Source organism: Echinops telfairi, unplaced genomic scaffold (genome assembly GCF_000313985.2).
Source record: "Echinops telfairi isolate 266 unplaced genomic scaffold, ASM31398v2 ScPeMD7_3;HRSCAF=10, whole genome shotgun sequence".
Taxonomy (NCBI): domain Eukaryota; kingdom Metazoa; phylum Chordata; class Mammalia; order Afrosoricida; family Tenrecidae; genus Echinops; species Echinops telfairi.
Genome location: NW_022103899.1, coordinates 27,741,379 through 27,761,795, shown reverse-complemented (window position 1 = coordinate 27,761,795; position 20,417 = coordinate 27,741,379). Strand labels below are relative to the sequence as shown.

Below are 20,417 nucleotides of genomic sequence, written 5' to 3'. Positions count from 1 at the left end.
TGTTTCTGCAGCCCAGGAACAGAGAGGAAAAAGGGGGTTGCTAATCTCAACGAGTGTGGTAGGACCTTATGAGTCCTTTCAGTGACTCCCCACCGAATCACATGACCTACAGCTATGAAGGACCTCAATCGGTAAGTTTTCTGCTGTGGGGAATGGAGAAATGAGTGCCTGGTAAATGCTTACCCATCAGGGTAAAGCTGGTGTCTCAGAATAAAGTGGTGTAGTGATATACCTATGGTTTGACATACGTCAAGCCAAGAGGCATTCCGCAGCCAAAGTCGAATCCGTTTTCAACAAAAGCCTGTGGAGCACCTGCTATGGTGCCAGGCACTGGGAATCCACGGATAAGCAAGCACAGCCCTCAACTGCACCTCCCGAATGTTTATAGTCTTAGTAAAAGACACACACACACACACACACACACACACACACACACTTCACTGCCATCGAGTTAATTCTGCCACACACTGGGAAGAGCTACCTGGAGCTCACCTAAATAATAAAAGATTAATATCCAGGATTTAGTAAGAATGTCTGTAAGTCAAGACAGAAAGAATGAGCATGCCACTGGACACGGAGCAAAAGACATAGATGTCTCATAGAAGAGACACACAAATGACAGACTGATTCATGAGAAAGCATCTAGCTTCATTAGCAATTGGGGAAATACAAATTCAGATTGCAACACGATGCCCTTCTACTCAGTAGCAAATAACAATTAAGAAATTGATATTATACCATGAATAGGATGTAGACAATGGGACTTAAATACCTTGCGGGTATATAAGTTGTTCCAACCACTGTAGAAAAGCATTTGGCAGTAATTTGTGAAGTTGCACATTTACATGCCCTGTGAGGCTATCAGAACTATTCCGAGGTAAGTACGGGGCAGAAACGCTTAACATAAATACCAGTGAAACAAAGCCCACACAAACGGAAATGTTCACCAACAGAAAAGAAATTGTAGCCACACAGATGAGCCTGAATGAATCTTAAAAGGATATTGAGTGAAAAAAGCAAACACAAAAGACTTTTAAAAATGTGTTATTTTTATAAAAGCTCAAAAAAACTTGCTAAAAAACAACTTATTTAGAATACACAAAAAATGTAAAACTTATTTTCAAAAGGGCTAAGGGCATGATGTTACGGCGATGGCGGGACAAGCAGATGGGAATGGGTATTGATTATGTTCTAGTCTTGGGATTTGGTAGTAGATTCTTGGAGTTTATTTTGGTATGTTTCTTCATCTACGTCAGAGCTTTTCAGTCTTGGCACTATTGGCACTTTGGATAAGTCTTTGTTGTAAGGGGCTGTCCTTTGCATTGTAGTGTGGCTAACAACATTCCTGACCTTTCCTCCCTAGATGCCAGAAGCCTCGCCCACCATTTATGACAACAACAATAACTACAAATGCCTCTTGCCAAATGTCCCCTGTGGTTGAGGACCACTAGCCTGCGTATGTATATTTGAGTTTCTTAAATTTCCTATGCTAAAACAAAGTTTTATAATGATGACTAAAAGTTTCACCCTGTCTGTGCAGCACAAGTAGGAACTGATTGTTAGTGACTGAGGCATCTAGAGCCTGCGGAGGGCCTTTGAAGTGACAGGGGAGAGCAGCTTGAGCCGACAGTTTCAGGAGGGCCGTGACTAGCAGGTGATATTTCTAGAAATGATCCTGGTATCAGGAAATCAAGGGCTCCATTGACATTGGAGAAGAGTCTGCAGCGTGTCTCACGTCTTGGGGATCGCCAAGGCTTGCGTTCGCCTTTTCAACGGGGACATGTCATTTATCTTTGTTATATGTTTGTCTGTTTTTCGGTATATAAAACCTAGGATTAAAAAAAGAAACCAAAAAAAAAACCCCCCAAACCCCAAAACCTAGGACTGATGAACCTGTAGAGAAAACAACCAGAAAAAGGATTGCTGGGGGTATGGTAGGGGAGGTGGGGGTGGAGGGGAAGGAGAGCTGGTATCAAGGAGTTCAAGAAAGAAGACAATGTTTGGAACTCATTGTGGCAGCAATTGTACACTATTGCTTGCTGGGATTGAACTATGGAATGATATGATGTGTGCATTAGCTGCTAATAAAATGGTTTTGGGGGAAAAATTTAATGGGACCTTCTGTTTATATAATCCCTTTCTTCCAAAGAAATAAGAGGCCTATATATTTCACTATATTTCATCTTTGGGGCATCCCTTTAAATGGTTAATTGTAAATTGAAAGTCACCCACATCTAACTGTGACCCCCTCCATGATTTGGATAACTCTAGGAATAAGATCCAGATAACATTAACACCACTACTCTAGAATAATGAGTACCTGAGATCCCACACTTAGTAGTTCATATGCCTTATAAATCTGAGCGGCTTCCCAATTCCATGGTTCTAGTCTATAGCATCCCTTTGGTGCTTATCCTTCTACTACAGGCTCATTAAAGTCCTCATGGAAAGAGTTTCATAGCGACCCTATAGGACAGGGCAGAACTGCCCCTGTGGGTTTCTGAGACTGTGATTCTGTACGGTATGGAAAGCCTCATCTTTCTCCCACAGAATGTTTGGTAATTTCAACCTGCTGAGCTTGTGGTTAAGCAGCCCAATGCTTAACCCATGACACCACTAGGGACCCTGTTGAATCAGAATGGCTCAAAAGCAGTGAGTTTGGTTTGAATTTGGGAAGAGTTTATTACCCTCACTTTAAAAATGAAGAAACAGACAGATGCAATGAGAATAAATTACTCCCCCCACCTAGTAATATCATCAGGAATAAATTAGAAATAGAGTTATAAGGAAATTCGGGCCTCCTGAGTCTTGGACACAGTGCCTTAACTCTTGGGCTGAAAATATTCAGGAGGCTCTGAAATGTGTTTATGGTTGTGAAAGTGTGCTGTGTGTGTGTGTTTCTCTGAGGAAAAGGTGTCAAGGTGACAAAACCAAGGTTGGAAGAGACAAGCTAGGAGGGTCGTGGTGGAAACCTGCAGATTCAGACAATGCTTTGGACAACTCCTTCCTAGTTTTCGGCATCTGTAACTGTAAAACACTTGCAGAATGGTTGCAAACACTAACTGAAACCTTTGGAAGCACTTTAAGATTCTGTGTGCACGTATTTGTGATTGTCATTAAACTCATGATTTTAAGTATCACGTGGATGAGAAAGCAGCCCTCATAGGACGGATGGCTCCCATTTTCCTGGTTCTCGTTCTTACCATACGTCCAGTTCGGAGGAATACTCAGTGGCTCCCAGCAAGGCATCCGGAGGGCGGTACCAGAGGGTGACCACTTCTGAAGAGTAAGTCTGACTGGGAATGGACTTGGCCCGAGCAAGACCTGTCCAAAGGCGAAAAGCACAGAACACTTTGTCCTGGGTCATCCTGCAGACACGCAGGGGTGCATACCTCCAGGACAAGTAGAACTGGTGGGCCACAGATTCAAAATAGTGTACAAACTGTGGGTGCTTGTAACAGGCCTTCCTAGCTCTTGTGCCCCCTGTGCACCTTTTCGGGGAACAACGATGAGGCTTTCTAGCCCACACGGACTCCCAGCATTGGAAACGTGCAGCGCCCGTTCCACTCTGTCTATACAGTCACCGTGAGTCAGAACTCGCTCGCTGTCGGTGAGTACCATTTCATCCCGGGATTTCTCAGTGACCGACCGGCTTTACAACCACATGTGGCCTTCGTGACCGTTAAGTGTGGTCAAGTAATTAAGTTCTTGCCTGTGAGATAGGAGGAGTAGAAGACTTTTTGTGTCCGTTTCTAGATCAGGTCCTTAATAGAGAGGTCAAATATTCCACTTCTCCTTTCTCTTTCCTCTGGGCTAGCATGAGAAGAAGCCACCTTGAACTAGGCAGCTGGGGGCAATACCCTTGGGATGCCGGGGCCTCATGAGAAAAAGAGCCCAAGACAAGATATCACAGGGCCCTATATATACTCTGAACTGCTTCGTCTAACTGTTAGGTAAGAGGAACTTTAGCTTCTCGATTGTTCAAGCCTCTCTACTTTCCAGTCTCTATTGCAGCAACTCCACTGTGTTGTAGTACAGCTGCCCTTTGTTTCTGCAGCCCAGGAACAGAGAGGAAAAAGGGGGTTGCTAATCTCAATGAGTGTGGTAGGACCTTATGAGTCCTTTCAGCGGCTCCCCACTGAGTCACATGACCTACAGCTATGAAAGGTCTCAATTGGTGAGTTTTCTGCTGTGAGGAATGGAGAAATGAGTGCCTGATAAATGCTTACCCATCAGGGTAAAGCCGGTGTCTCAGAATAAAGTGGTGTAGTGATATACCTATGGTTTGACATACGTCAAGCCAAGAGGCATTCCGCAGCCAAAGTCGAGTCCGCTTTCAACAAAAGCCTATGGAGCACCTGCTATGGTGCCAGGCACTGGGAATCCACGGATAAGCAAGCACAGCCCTCAACTGCACCTTCCGAATGTTTATAGTCTTAGTAAAAGACACACACACACACACACACACTTCACTGCCATCGAGTTAATTCTGACTCAGAACACCACCACAGGGCAGAGTAAAACTGTCCTTAAAGGACTGGAGACTGTAAATCTTTATGGGAGCAGACTACCTCAACTTTCTTCAACGGAGTGGCTGACGAGTTGAAACTACCGACCTTTCCGTTTCAAAAAGCTCACACTAAGTGCCATCGAGTCAATTCCAACTCACAGTGACCCTCGGGGACAGGCTAGGGCTGCTCTGTGGCTTTCCAAGATGGTAACTCTTTATGGGAGTAGAAAGCCTCATCTTTCTCCTGTTGAATGACTTGGAGTTTCAAACTGCTGGCCTTGCTGTTAGCAGCCCGAGATGTGACCTGCCAGAGCACCAGGGTTCCTCCAGCCTTGCAGTTAGCAGCCCAAGATCTCATGCACTGCCCCCCCCAGGGCACCTCTCCATCCCACTCCCCACACGCACTGCCACCGTTGGGCTCAGAGTGACCCCATAGCGTTTCCAAGGCTGTCCATTTTTATGGCAGCAAATAGCCTCATCCTTCTCTCGACAAGTGACTGGTCGGTTTGAACTGCCAACCTTGTGGTTAACAGAGCAACACTTATCTGACCAGGACTGCTGTTAAAATCCCGAAGATGAGCTGAGACCACTACAAGGAGATACCCTTTATCCTGTCATTCTGGGATAACCTTGATCTATTCTAATAGAATTCGTATATCCACTCAGCTTCTGTGAATGGACTAAGTCTAATTCCCTCCACAAGCACCACTGTATCAAAATGGCAGTGGGGATAAGGATGTTCATGTGTTCAGCATCGGATTGGATGGGGTCTGAGGGAATCCTAAGATACTACCAATGTCTGGCTTCACCCTCCCTCGAGGGTAGCTTGATATCCCCTCAAAGCATCCTATTCCCTTGACCTCCAGTTTTCAAAGGCCAGGCCTAGTCAATGCGTTACACATGTGCACACAGAGGCATCATTGTTCACGGGCCAGGAGGAGGCCCGAGGGGCGACTTACCGAAATCAGCCAGCTTGAGCTCTCCCAGGTGACTGATGAGCAAGTTCTGAGGCTTCAGGTCCCTGTGAAGGACGTGTTGGTGGTGGATGAACGCCAGGCCCCGCAAAAGTTGAAACATAAAAAGCTGGAAGAAATGAACACCGTACTAAGCAGATTCGAGCCACGATGCGTTGAGTTCCCCTCTAAATCAGAAACAGTCGTGGGGAAGAATAGAGTCAAAGTGTCTCTTGAGAAACTGAAAATAAGTGAAGATTTTTACATGGAGGGGTCGGGAGTGGGGGGTGTACGGGAGGGAGGTAGAAAGCATGGGGGAAGGCAAGCAACGAGACCATGTTTTAAACAAAGGAATTCTGGCTTTTTCCTAACATCTCATTTCTTTGATAATGAGGGAATTACTCGGCCGTAAAAATCAACAGTGAGACTTTGAAGTTTCATTTGGAGAACACTAGTTATTGATTTAAATGTAAAAGATTAAAAAAAAATTTTTTTTGTTGTTCCCCCCACCAATGAACTTGGATTTAAGATAGAAGTTGACTTGGAAATTATATTCTAAGGTTTACAACTACTTCAGTTCTTTAGGCTCTCTGACATGAAACCCTTTAAAAACATAACACAAGGAGATCAGACTGGGAAATGTATCCTTGGAAAGTATCAGGAAATAAAGGAATCATTATCTTTTTTAAACCTATTTTTAAAGTCTTAAGTTCAAAGTTGAAGACAAGGGAAAAATACAGTGAAGATTAAGAGAGACTTCTTTCCACACCCCACCCCGTGGTGCCCCAAAATATCAAAAGAGGAAAAAAGAAATAAGTATAGAGGGAAGAGAAGAAAGATAAAAAGGAAATAAATAAATAAATACACAGGAAAAATGCTGAAGCCAAATTGTCAGACGTTTAGTGTGGGTTATGAGGCCCAGAGACCAAAGGTACCACTAGAAATCCCCCCACTATTGAAGCTTAAGGAATAAAAAGAATTCTCAGTATTCCAAGTGTCTTCTGCTCTTTGCCGGGGCCACTGGCAATTCACTTCCCACGCACACCAAGGCCTGTACCAACTGGAAACATGTTCTGGTGGCTTAGAGGAGGGAGACCCGCTCCAGCATTCCTGGGGACACAGGCAACGTGGCAGAGGCAGGGCTGTGTGGCTGAATCCTCTTTGTCTCCCTCATCACATCTTGCAAAGTAGGAACCTCAGAGATGCCAGGCCCTGTACCAAAATAACAACATGGAGACGCTGGAGCCAAGTAAATGAGCAGCATGCTCTGGTGCTGAACTAGGAGCCTGGGGACCCACCTGTCACTGCACACCTGCAGCCCTGGGTGTGCATGCAGGTTGCACAGCAGGTTCACAAGGCACTTAAGAGTGTTCAGAATGTCGTGTGACCCTTCCAATAGTCACCGACTCTGTAAGTCTCCCCAGTGCTTTCTCTTCCTGGTGCTTCACACACACGTAAGTCTCCCCAGTGCTTTCTCTTCCTGGTGCTACACACACACACACACACACACACACACACTTCATTTTACCACTCACCAAACCACCAAGCTACCAGAGCACAAGGTTTGTATATTGACATTTAAACCCCTCCGCTTGGTTATAACTATAAATGATCATGGAAAAGATAATATAAAGAATCAGTTCAAATTCCAGGAAAGAGATATTATAATGTGTGCTTAAAAATTGGATATTTTTTTAATACAAAGAGAGTCAAGAAAGAAGGAACTGGAGATAGGCCAGAAACAAAAGGCAGAAGGGTGGGACAGGTGAGAGAGCGGTGACTGAAGAACAGGAGAAACAGCCAAGTTTGATGCCTGCTGTCTTTTGTAATCCTTAACACAACCTTGTGAGGTAGAGAGGTTTGCTCATGCTTTGCAGATAAGAAAACTAGGGTTCTAAGAAGTCTTAAAAACATGTCTAGGGAAAGTCAGGGCCAGGACTCAAATTCAGACTTGCTGGACCCCACTCCACCCTCTTAAGAAACTGTAGCAAAGATGGAAAATGAAAACACGACAGGGGAGGAGCGAGTCCGAGTGGAGCGTCTCGTGGGTTGGCCGGAAATGTCTTTCCTGTGCCAGGTCAGACTGTTAGTCACAGCCACCTCCCTCCACCTTGTTCTTCCGTTCCTTTCCCCTCTGCCTTCACACACGTCTACAAGCACTTGTGAGAGGGAACGTGCTGAGGTGCTAAGGTAAGGTTTGGCATGGCCGCCACCTCCCCTAACTGCTGTCTGTGCTGACGAACCTCACCGCCCACTCACTCTTTCATCCTTACAACCTGGATTCTTCCTTCTGCTGAAATGTCATAATACAACCAAGTCCGATGGGGTTTTCTCAGTAAACATCCAGCCAGATGTGGGTGACTCTTTCCATAGAGGCTTCTCATACCCCAGCAGTTGGCCCTGTTTCCAATCTCATAGGCTCTTGGTAACAAAATAATGCCAATGGGCTAATGCCATTTGGGTTAGAAATGTTTCAAAAACGCAGTCAGCACCAATTCCTCATAGGAAAGTTTATATCCTTTCACCCATGAGAGATTCTTGGAGCTCATTCTTGGGAAATGGGAAATAAGCTAACCTCACAAGAATCCCCAAGCACATCTTCCTTGGTTATCACTCAAACTCTGATAAACCTTCTCCACCCCTCCCCTCTTACTGCTCTGTTTCCTCAGTCTACCTAGTATCCATTCTCTGGCTCTCTCCCCCGTACTTTTTCAATGTTCACTTTCCATGCCTCCATCGTGGTTTAAGAAGTCCCTACAAGCTAACACTAATGACAGAAGACCTGCTGTGCTGTGGGATGACAGCAAGAACATCAGTTATGAAGAAAGAACGTGGTCCCGACAAAGACAGGAAAGAAAGCAGAGATCAGCGTGGACGTCAGGAGAGACTCTGAGGCTTGCTCTTCATGGGAGAGCAGCAAAGGCAAATGGAAGAAATGAAGACGGGAGCTGAACAGAACGTTTCAAACAGCAGCTTGAGAAGACAAAGCAAAATGTAATGAAATGTGCAAAGACCTAGAGTTAGAAAACCTAACAGGAAGAACGCACGCAGCACATCTTAAACTGAAAGAGCTAAAGGAAAAATGCAAACCTTGAGTTGAAATATTGAAATACTTTATGGGAAAAATATTAAACGTTGCAGGAAGCATCAAAAGAAAATGGAAACAACACGCAGTGTCACTGTGCTGAAAAGAACAAGTTGACAACCAACCATTTCAAGTGGTCGCACATGGGCAAGATCCAATGGTACTGAAGGGAGAAGTTCAAGCTGCACTGAAAGCCTTAGCCAAAAATAAGGCTCCAGGAATTGCTAGAATACCAATTGAAATGTTTCAACAAGTTCACAAAGCACTGGGGACCCTCACTCGTCTGTGCCAGGAAATTTGAAAGACACCTACTTGGCCAAGTGACTGGAAGAGATCCACATTTGTACCCCTTCCAGAGAAAGACAACAGCAGAATGCTCAAATTATAGAGCAGTATCATTAAAATCAAGGAGCCTTAATGGTGTGGTTATGTGTTGGACTGCAATCTGCAAGTTCAGCAGTTCAAAACCATCAGTGGCTCCGAGGGAGAAAGATGGGGTTTTCTACTCCCATAAACAGTGACAGTCTTAGAAACCTACAGGGGCAGTTCTACTCTGTCCTGCAGGCTCTGGGAGTTGGTATTGACTCGATGGCAGTGAGTCGTTTTGTTCTTATCATTAATATCACATGCAAGTCAAGGTTTGGGAAAGATCATCAACAACAGTTGCAGTCGTACATTGACGGGAAATTGCCAGAGGTTCAGGCTGGATTCAGAAGAGGACCTGGAACAAGGGATATCACTGCTGACATCAGATGGATCTTGGCCGAAAGCAGAGAATACGAGAGAGATGTGCACTTATATTTTGTTGACCATGCCAAGGCCCTTGACTGTGTGGATCATAACAAACTAACCTTGAGAAGAGTGGGAATTCCAGAACACGTCATTGTGTTCATGCAGAACTTATACATGGATCAAGAGGCAATTGTGCACACAGAACAAGGTTTAAAATCAGGAAAGTTTGTTGTGGTAGTCGTGTAATCTGGTATCAGTTTGAGGATTAAGATTGAAGAGGTGGAGTCTAGTCTGTCAATCAGATCATAGCCAATGAGACTTCTGTGTGGATATGGCCTTCCCCTAAGGATTCTGGGAATTCCAGTATTTCCTCCTTGGAGGCGGGAGACACTCTTTCTCTGCTCACTTCCTATGAGACATCTCTGAGGAGAAGCCACATGGACCAACCCTGACGTAGTCAGAACCCTGGACCTGGAGAAACCACGAGTCCTGAGATGCTCACAACACCACTGGATCCAAAGAATTTCTATCCATTGGCCTGTGATTGTCCTGCATTTGGCATCATTGCATGTGATTTGTGAGTCTGAAGAGGACTTTATAGATTGGTGTCCGACATATGGGCTAAGATCGGATTTAGGGGCTTAGACTGGACTTGGTTGGGATGCTTTCTTAATGTATAATTAATTACCCTTCATATAAAACTCTCTCCTATACACATATGAGTTTCTATACACATACAAGTTTCTATAGATTTGTTTCTCTAGTCTATCAGACTAACACAGTTGTGGATTAGGACTGTATTTTCTCACCATACTTATTCAGTCTATATGCTGAGCAATTAATCAGAGAATCAGGGTTATATGAAGAAGTATGGGACATCAGGATTGGAGGAAGGCTTATTAACAACCTGTGATATGCAGATGACACAACCTTGCTTGCAAAAGAGGAGGACTTGAAGCACTTGCTGATGAAAACCAAGGATGACAACCTTTACTAAGGATTATAAATCAATGTAAAGACAAGCAAAATCCTCACAACCGAACCCATAGATAACATCATGATACATGGAGAAATACGGAAGTCGTCAAGGATTTCATCAAGAGATCAAAGGACACATTGTATGGGGTAAATCTAAAAGACCTTTTAGAATGTTGAAAGCAGAGATGACATTTTGAAGACCAAGTTGCGCCTCCCACAAGCCACAGTGTTCCAATGGCTTCATATGTATGTGAAAGCTAGACATTTAATAAGGCAGACTAAAGAAGAATCCAGGCATTTGAATTGTGGGCCGGCGAAGACTATCGAAAGTACCATGGACTTTCAAAAGAACACAAACCTGTCTTGAAAGGAAAGCAAATGTTTTGAGAATGAGGAGGGCAACGAATGTACAAATGTGCTTTATACAATTGATGTATGGATGGATTGTGATAAGAGTTATATGAGTCCCCGATAAAATGACTTTAAAAAAAGAAAAAGTTCTAAAATTGATTGTACAACTCTTCTTGATATGATTGAACTATTCAATTGTATGACAGGTAGATTATGTGCCAATAAAACTATTTTTTTAAAAAAGAAAAAAGAAGTACAGCCAGAATGCTCCTTAGAGGCCAGGATGTGAAGGCTTCACCTCTGTGCTTTGAGCTTGTTGTCAGGAGAGACCAGTCCCTGGAGAAGGACACCCGGGTTGACCAAGTCGAGGGGCAGTGACAAAGAGGAAGGTCCTCAACAAGATAGGTGGACACAGTGGCTGCAACAAGGGGCTCAAACATAAGAGCGATTGTCAGGCTGGACTGGGCGGTGCCTCGCACTGTTGCACCTAAGGTTGCTGTGAGTCGGAGCCCACTGGATGGCCCCACAGCACTCATGCAGCCTATTCTCCTCCAGGACCTTCCTTCTGGCTCCTTAAATGAGTTTCCGAGTTCACTGCACCCTACAGAACTCACGAGTCGATGCTAGTTTTTCTCTCACTTCCTCAGACTTTGAATCACTCGAGAGGAGGCCAGGCTGCCTCCTTATTCCTCAACACCATTTCAAAACCATTACTTCTCCTCTCGAGCAAAGATCCCTGTCCTTTGCACCTTCGTGCCACCCAGCTGCATCTCCCTCTGCAGTGTTTACTCTCATTCCCTGAACTCCCAATTGCTCTTCAGCATCCCCTGGAAGACTTTGGTTCCTGGATCACAGCTGTTGTTCTACCAGCAAACTCCAGAAAACTTCCTCAGCACCGGTGACCTTCTCCAATCCACGTTAGCTTCTCACTCCTGTGGTCACACCGTGGATCAAGCATTATATAAAGCTGTCCTTTGAAATACGACATTCATTCCATGATGAAATGGCTTCTGTGATGATCACATTTCGTTTCCAAAGGTGGTCGCAAATTCCTTTGCCATGAAACCCTGGCATCTGTCTCATTTGTGATCCTTCTAGCCTTGGCATTGTTGATCATGGCTCCTACCTTGAAAGCTCGCTCTCCCTTGGCACGACAAGCTTTAAAATGTACTCCTTGTCTTTGTTCTTTCCACGGGTCCCACTTACGCTACCAAAGCTTAACATGTTTATAGTCCTAGGGTTCTACTCTGCCCTCCTCCTCTGATCCTCTACACGCAGTCTCCCTGAGCCACTTACATCGCTTCAATTCACAGTTCTAGTCTGATGATTTCAAAATCTTTATCTCCACCTCAGATCTTCAGGGAAGATCTCTTCCCTGGATGTTAGGCCCATATACTCTGAAGGTCCCCTGGACATCCCATAACCACCTCAGCCTCTGCATGTTTAAAACCTAACTTACTATGTGCCTCAAAAATAAACTTCCATTGCTTTTGTCTCAGTGAGTGGTACCATCATCCATCTTAATACACAAAGCCAGAAAATGATTTCACTGTTGGCTCTTCCTTCTCCCATTAATTCTGGTTAATTAATAAGGTATCTTTCCAATTTGCTGTACCATTGTCTCACATTTGCTCCATTGTTCTCCTGATTAGGCTCACTGTTGAGACTGAAACCCTAACAGACACCAACCTTTAGGCGACGGGTGAGGATGAAAAGTCTATGACGGGGTTATGAGGTGGGTAGGAAAAAATAAGGAGAGGGTGGGACCAGAGGAATGGAATTATTTCAGAAACAAGCATTACCCTCCTTATAATCAATCTGTTCATCACACTGTCACCAAAGTCAGCCTTTACATAAAGAAATCCTGAATTTGTCACCTTCTTGATTAAAAACATATAATGGCTCCTTACATGGAACAGTAATGCATAGCTGGGTCCTTCATGCTGTTTCTTACTTCCTCTAAAGCCTCATGTCTAACCACTACCAACTCTGTTATTCTAAACTACAAGCCTGTTGCCATCAAGTGGATTCTGACTTAGAGACTCTGTAGGACAGAATAGAATTGTACCATAGGTTCTCTAAGGCTGTAATCTTTAAAGAATCAGACTGACATTTTCTTCTTGGAGGCAATTGGTGAGTTAGAACCACTGACCTTTCAGTTAGCAGGCAAGTTTTTAGCCACTGTACCATCAGAGCTTCTATTCTAAACTCCAGCCTTCCCAGATTATTCATTCTTGAATTACACCATATCCTAATTTGGCACCCCCACATTTTCATTGCTGCCTCTTTTATGGAGAACATCATCCCTACTCTCACCTGTTGAGTTCCTATAACTTCTTTCTTAGAGCTACCATAAGCCCCTAATAAGTTAGTCTATTTATGCCCATCCCTCACTTAATGACATGGTTAAGTTCTGAAGACCATATCATAATGCAAAAGTCAGCGTTATACAAAAATGGCCTAGCCAAGACACATAAACTGGGCATCTGCTCAAGCCCAGCCTCAACGCAAGGACACTTTGTTCTAAAAACCTGGCATTCTGTGATGCTCACAATCGCCAAAGACAAAATGGGTGCACAAGCAAATGTGGTGAAGAGATATGATGATGCCTGGCTATCAAAAGATATCTAAGGTCATAAAGACTTTAAGTTTAACAAGTGGCCATCTAGCAGAAAAGTGACAAGCACACATGGAAGAAACACACCAGCCTGTGTGATCATGAGGTGTCGATGGGATCAGGTAATAGGCATCAGAAGACCCAAAACAAACAAACAAACAAAAACATATTGCTGAGAATGAGGGGGTTCCGAGCAGAAACCTCCCAAACACATCTGTAGACAATGGGACATCCCCTCACAGAAGAGTCACAAGCAGGGATGAGTCAACCAGGGTGCAGTATAGCACCGATGAAACACACAATATTCCTCTGGTTCCTTGTGACTTCCTCATGCCCCACTGTCATGACCCCAGTCCTGCCTTTCACTGCAGCCTAGACCGGAGCATGTACACAGGTACAGATAAGAACTCATGACATACGGAGTCATGAGAAACCCCTCAGGAGCAGAAATGGAAGTAGCAATATCAGGAGTGTAGGGGGAAGGCAGGGAGGAGAGGGGAGGGAGGGGAACCAAGAGTAATGATCAACACATAACCACCCCCACCCCCACCCCGCCCCAGGGGGATGAACAAGAGAAACGTAGGGGAAGCAAGATGGTGGTAGGTGTAAGAGATGAAAATAATAATTTATAATTCATTAAGGGGTCCCGAGGGTGGGTGGGGGGAGAGAGGGAAAAAAGAGGAGCTGAAACCAAGGGCACAAATAAAAAGTAAATGTTTAGAAAATAATGATGGCAACATATGTACAAATCTGCTTTGATGTATGGATTGTTATAAGAGCTGTAAGAGCCCCTAATAAAATTATCTTTTAAAAAAAAGCTCGAACAATTTTGAACGATTGAACTGCTCAAATGTTTGAGATGTAAATTATGTGCCAATAACACAGTTGGGAAGGAAAAAAAAGCAAAGTGTCATTTGCATGATGAAGGTTATGAATAAACCTTCTGCCTATCTTAAAAACAACAATAAAAACTTAACCATCAAAGCTAGAAAGTTACTGTTGCTTTGCACCTCAGCATTTGTTACTGCCAGATGTACATCATTAATGTACAAAATAGATGAATAGATCTTTGACTGTTGCTGAACGTGCAAAATGTTGGACCATAAGATAGTCAACAAGTGAGGAGCAGGGGTAGTCACACATCCCTCCTCACTCTGTAAGGACCTTGCAGTCAAGACCGTGATTTTCAATTGTATTGCAGATGCTTGTGATATTTAAATCTTATTGAAATGGCCTCTTTCTTTGACTTCCATGATGATGTGTGTGGTAGTTATATAATTGTCTATTTGAGAGGATTATGAGTGAAGTGGTGGAGTCTAGTCTGTCAGTCGGATCACAGCCAGTGAGGCTTCTGTGTGGGCATGGCCTCCTGAGAATTCTGGGAAGTCTGGGATCTTCCTCCTTGGAGGCAGAAGACACCTCTCTCTCTCTCTCTCTCTCTCTCTCTCCTACTCCCTAGGAGACATGGCAGCTAACAAGACCTCTGAAGCTGGAGAAGCCACATAGAGACCCCTGCCGCACTGAGATGCTTACAACGCCTCTGGATCCAAAGACTTTTTGCCCACTGGCCTGTGGTCATCCTGCATTCGGTGTCATTGCATGTGTTTTGTGAGTCTGAAGACTACTTCATGGATTGCTATCGGACATATGAGCTAATGTCGGACTTATGGACTTGATCTGGACTGGGCTGGGATGTTTTCTTAGTGTTCGATTGCTCTTGTAGATAAACCTCTCCCTTATACATATATGTGTGCCCATGGAGTTGTTTCTCTGGTCTACCCAGATTAACACACCGTGTTTTCCTGAATTCTCTACATTCTGTACAAGAGTAGTTGTTCTTGGTCCTTGGCTATTCATCTTCTGAAGGCAAAGTTCTGTCATCAGCCTTCTCCTTTGTAGGGTTGCACTTGTGGTTTTCCATTGGCTTGTCTTTCACTATACATGCTCCAACTCTTCTCTTCCTCCTGAGCACGAATCTCCTGTTCAGTGGCCTGTTGCTTTGGATAGCCTCTGGATATCCCACCTGAAGGAGGAGCTGAACGTGTCTGAAACAAGATTCTTCCTCTCCAAGCCAACTTCTTCTCCTCCATCTGTTAAAAGAGCAAACTTCTCCTGGCTAATCAAACTCAAAAGGAGCCATGATGGCAGTCCCCACCAGGATTGATTCCTCTGGAGAACGAGGTAGTAATCTGCTCCCATGAAGGATCACAGCCTGGGAAATGCTGTGGGGGCAATTCTGCTTTGTCCTACAGGATGGCAATGACTCAGAATCCATTCAATGAGAATGCATTTGGGTAATCAAACTCACAGCCAGCCAGCCTTCCCCTCTTACACCAGTTCACCACCAAATCCTGGCTGAACTCTTCTTTGTTACTGTTTTCACCTAGTTCTTTCAATTCTATGCTTACAGTCACAGTCATAATGTAGCCTCTTATACTTCTTCATGAGCCCCTTGCTACTCCACACGGTCCTCCACCAGCAGCAGCAGCTCATGTTGGAAGTGCAGACTCACTGACTCCAACACCCAAGTCATTCATATGCTCCTTGAAGTTTGAGAAGCGCTGGCCGACACCACATCAATAAACTCCCGACTGGAAATCTGACTCCCGAATCTCCTTCCTCTCTTTAATCCATCCCACAGACCAGGGTTACATAAATTCCCTCTGGTCATGCGATTCTCTCTTAACTCAAACCCCTTCTATGATGCTACTGTCTAAGAAATAGCCCATATTTCTTAGAAAATAAGGCCCTCAGTCACTTTCCCAGTCTATTTCCCCTGACGTATGCACCCCGTTTCACTACTCGACCGGAGACACGGGATGTCATTAGTGAAGAGGAATTTAAACCAAGAATGGCTTTCTTTCAATCCTTTTCAGTTAACCTTTCTTCAATTGTGTTTCTATGTAATCAAAACCTCTGGTTCCTTAAACCTCTCTGCTCTCTATCGCTACTTGCAATCTGTCAATCTGCACGTCCTTCCTTCAGTGCATACTCAGACTAGAAGCCATTGACTGTCACTTTAACCGCGCTTGATAATCTCAACTTTCTTGCCCAACTGTCTTTCCCTCTCACCTGCTGGCACAACATCAACTCTGGATTAATACAACTGTCTGATATTTCAAAAGAGCCTGGTGATATAGTGGTTGCATGCTGGGCGCTAACTGCAAGGTCAGAAGTTCTAACATACCAGCTGCCTTTCAGGAGCAAGAAGAGGCTTTCTACTCCTTTAAGAGACACGGTCTCAGAAATTCACAAGAGCAGTTCTGCCGTGCACTATGGGATCGCTGACAGTGAGAGTTTAAGAGAGCCTACTATCTCTGCCCCTCTATTCAAATGGCTATGAACTGCCATCAAATGCTACCGTGGAAGCCTGATAGCATTGTGGGTTTCACGTTGGGCTGCCACTGCAAGGTCAACAGTTCAAAACTACCAACTGGGCTGAGAGAGCGAGAGGAGGCTTTCTATTCCTATAAAGGTTTACAACCTTGAAGGGCAGGAATCGACTCAACGGTAGTGAGTTTGAGTGAGCCACAAAAAGGAACCCTATGGTCATCTAGGTAAGTAAAACTGTCATCACCCGGATCCTTATCACATTACTAGACACCCCCTTTTAAGTGTCCCCAATTAGCTCTTTCTCCAAATCTCCCTAGAGCTAATATGAATATTTTTTCACTCCCTCTAGCCTCCTATCTCTCAAGCATTCCTTTCCTCCTTAGCTCCAAGATAGGATTGGGTCTCTGTACTATGAGTTCTAACAGTATTCAGACAAAGCCCGGTCATAACCATGGTTTTGCTCTCTCTGTCCACTTAATTGTCCATATCGCCTATAGGACTTGTTCAACAAGTTCATCTTTTACTAAGCTTATTGGGGGAAATGAAAGAAATATACCATATTCTTTATTGAAAACATTGAACTGAATATAGCTCACGAGTAAATTCCAACTCATAGTGACTCATAGGGACAGACTTGAACTTTCTTTCCCCAGACTGTTTCCAAAGAATTACTCCTGTAATTCTTTACAGGAGTAGAAAGTCTCCTCTTTCTTCCCAGGAATGGCTGGTGGTTTCTAACTGCAGTACTGACTTTGCGGTTAGTAGCCCAAAGCATAGCCCACGATGCCACCAAAGCTCCTGCAGAATGGAGTAGAGTCCTAAATAAGTGCTCAAACATACTTCTTAAAAAGTGTTTTAAAAATTATGATGGCAACAAAGATACAAATGTGCTTGACACATGGATGCATGTGTGTATTGTGATAAGAGCTGTATGAGCCCCCAATAAAATGATTTTAAAACAAACAAAAACAACAACAAATATATTTCTTGAATATTAGGGGTTATCGCAGGAGTGTTATATCATTGGGGTCACCCTCTGGAATTTGCAGTATATGTTTTTTCATTTTGGGGGGTATGAAAACCAGGATTGGTGAACCTATAGAGTCAGCTAGTGGAATATAGGTTTTGAGGGGGAGGGATACACAGAGGAGGTGGTGGGGTGAAGGGGTGATGATGTCAAGGGGTCCATATAGAAAAATAATGTTTGGAAACTGATTGGGGTATCAAATGTACAATTCCGCAGGATGTGATTGAACTATGGAATGATTTGATATACGTATTAATTCCAATTAACAAAAAATAATCTTGAATGAGTAAATGAATGCATAAATAAATATTTGTTAAATGGATGGATATACCATATATAAATCTCATGGTTATTCTAAGAGCCAATTAATTAGCCCTTGGCTAATTAAGTTCAGAGAGGAAAAGTGAGGAATGAAAACAAAAAACACAAGTAGCAAATGGGATAAGTGGTAGTACATGTATGTATGTAAGATAGTGCAATGGATATTTAAAACAGACAGTGTGTGAATTGTTGACTGTAAAACTAATTATCTGCTTTGTAAGTCTTCACTTAATTCACAATAAAAAGTTTTTTTTAAGCCCCTTAATTAATCAAGCCTATGAAACCTCAGGGGATGAGAAAAAGGAAATATAGTTTCAAAAATTTGTAACAGATGTATAAATATAGCTAGTTAAGAGTTTATTATTATTTCTATTCCAGGGTTAAAAAAAATGAAAGTTGGTTCCATATGTATAACAGGAACTGATAGAACAGGCAGAAGTCTTTTTGTTTGTTTGTTTGTTTGTTTTTGCCAATCTAGAAGGAAACGTAAGTATCCTTCTAAGTATCTAAGTATCATGACATCGTATCACAGTCGTCTGACGTGAAGTAAGCATTTACTTTATGAGGGCTTCGTTCACTTCCCCCTTTTGATGTGAGGCACAGCTGCATGGTGGCAATCACCGACAGGACAGTTGGGCTTCCTACGGAACAACTAGACACCTGAAAGGGGATTTTTTTTAAAGTGTTTCTCTGCAATATCAGTGGTGTCCATCTTCGTATTAGCATTATGGGACTTTGTGGCCTCCGTCTGTGGCAGCAATCTCGTGCTGTGAGTCAGACGGAAGGGAGCCAGGGCCCTTAAACACTCACCCTGACATTGTGAGGGTGAAGTCCTCCTGGATGCTGAGACATATACTGGGCCAGATCTGTGTGCTAAACAAAAACGGTGGAGGAAGAGAAGAGAGGCTGAAATCAGTGGTGGTTGGACAGTCATCCTCAAACAGGGCACGGACTTCACTGCCAGAAGAGATTATGAAGTTCAGAATTTTTGACAGTAAGGTACAGAAGAAACGCAACTCTGTTTTTCTGAGGCTACTGCTGAGAGCAAACGTGATGTCTTTGTAGCATGGCTGCTGTTAGACAGAAGCTTGCCTCTGGGCACAGAGATGCTCATTTTAAATGCCTGCCACTGAGCACACAGGAGCACTGGGTGGCACAGTTGTCATGTGTCCAGCTGGGATCTGGAAGGTCGGCAGTTCAATACCACCAGCCGTTCTAAGGGAGGAAGACAGGGCTTTCTACTCCCGTAAAGAGTTATAGTCTTGAAACCCATAGGAGCAGTTCTACCCTGCCCTGTAGGGGTCACTATGAGTCAGAATCGACTCAATAGCAGCGAGAGTTGAGAGAGTCTGCTCTCTCTGCCTCTCTATTCAAATTGCTGTGAACTGCTATAAAAAGGTGGAGACCGGGTAGCATCGTGGGGTTCATTTGGGGGCTGCTACTACAAAGTCAGCAGTTCAAAAACACCAGCCGGTCTTAGCGAGAAAGATGAGGCTTTCTACTCCCATAAAGATTCACAAGCTCAAAAACCTACAGAGCCAGTTCTGTCCTGTCCTCTCGGGCCATTATGAGTCGGCATCAACTGGGTGGTCGTGAGTTTGGTGGGCGGTCGTGAGTTTGCCACTGAACACAAGGACACAATGTCCTTAGTGGCAGGTCCAGTGCACAGAACCTTATACTATCTTTCTGGTCTTTTGAATAATTTTTTCTTCTCAAAAATACAAAATGAATGGCTGTTAGTATGTGAGTATGATTAAGGTGACCAGATTTTAACATTGGTAAGGTGGGACACCATTGATAAAACTCATATCCCAGCTAAATAGCCACATGGCAGCTGAAAACCGTATACCCTAGCTTGTCGTGCATTCTTTCCAAAAATTGGGACTTTTTAAAAATGCTGCAGGATGCAGGAAAAAGTGTTTAAAATCGGGACTGTCCCACCAAAAGCAGGACATCTGGTCACCTTATTATTAAAAACAAGCCCCCCCCAAACCCTCTGTGGTTCATGTCTTCGTTGCTAATGTAAAAGATGTTGGGTTCTGCCCAGACAGTGATTAAGAATAAATTTAAAACCACAATAGTTGTGTTTAGGGGACAAACTCCAGTGTTCACTGTTTACTGCTGCTGTGGGAATAGCAAAAGTAGTGGATAGAGGAGCAGGACTAAAGTATAGGTGCAGACCCCATATGCTTCCACTAATCAGAACAATGAAAGTTTCCATACCTTTCACATTGTAGTGAAAGTTTTATCATGCCATAAAATATCAACAGATTCATTATACACACACCAGACATTGTCTTTATGCTTTGTAAAATGCTGGAGCAACTCACCATGTATTCAAAAACGAACGTCAGTGTCTCTTTGGTGTGGATTATGTCATGCAGGAGCACAATATTGGCATGTTTCAAACCTTTCAGGAGAGAAGCTAGAAATATTAAGCAAAATGTTAAACCAAGCATTTTAAAAAATATTTTAAAAACATTTTATTAGGGGCTCATACAACTGTTATC

The 20,417-nt window shown here is 43.6% G+C and overlaps 1 protein-coding gene across 2 annotated transcripts in view; it reads right to left on the bottom strand.

Annotated features, from left to right (window-relative positions):
• CDK15 (cyclin dependent kinase 15) overlaps window positions 1–20,417 on the bottom strand; it is a 116,257-nt gene that overhangs the window by 64,268 nt on the left and 31,572 nt on the right. For both annotated transcript variants that reach the window (XM_004701534.3, XM_045296308.1), the window contains exons 5-8: window positions 20,238–20,332; window positions 18,718–18,780; window positions 5,470–5,593; window positions 3,204–3,324 (exon numbers count right to left, since the gene is read on the bottom strand). In XM_004701534.3, coding sequence (XP_004701591.1) covers window positions 3,204–3,324; window positions 5,470–5,593; window positions 18,718–18,780; window positions 20,238–20,332 — 403 coding nt within the window. The remainder of the gene's footprint in view (window positions 1–3,203; window positions 3,325–5,469; window positions 5,594–18,717; window positions 18,781–20,237; window positions 20,333–20,417) is intronic.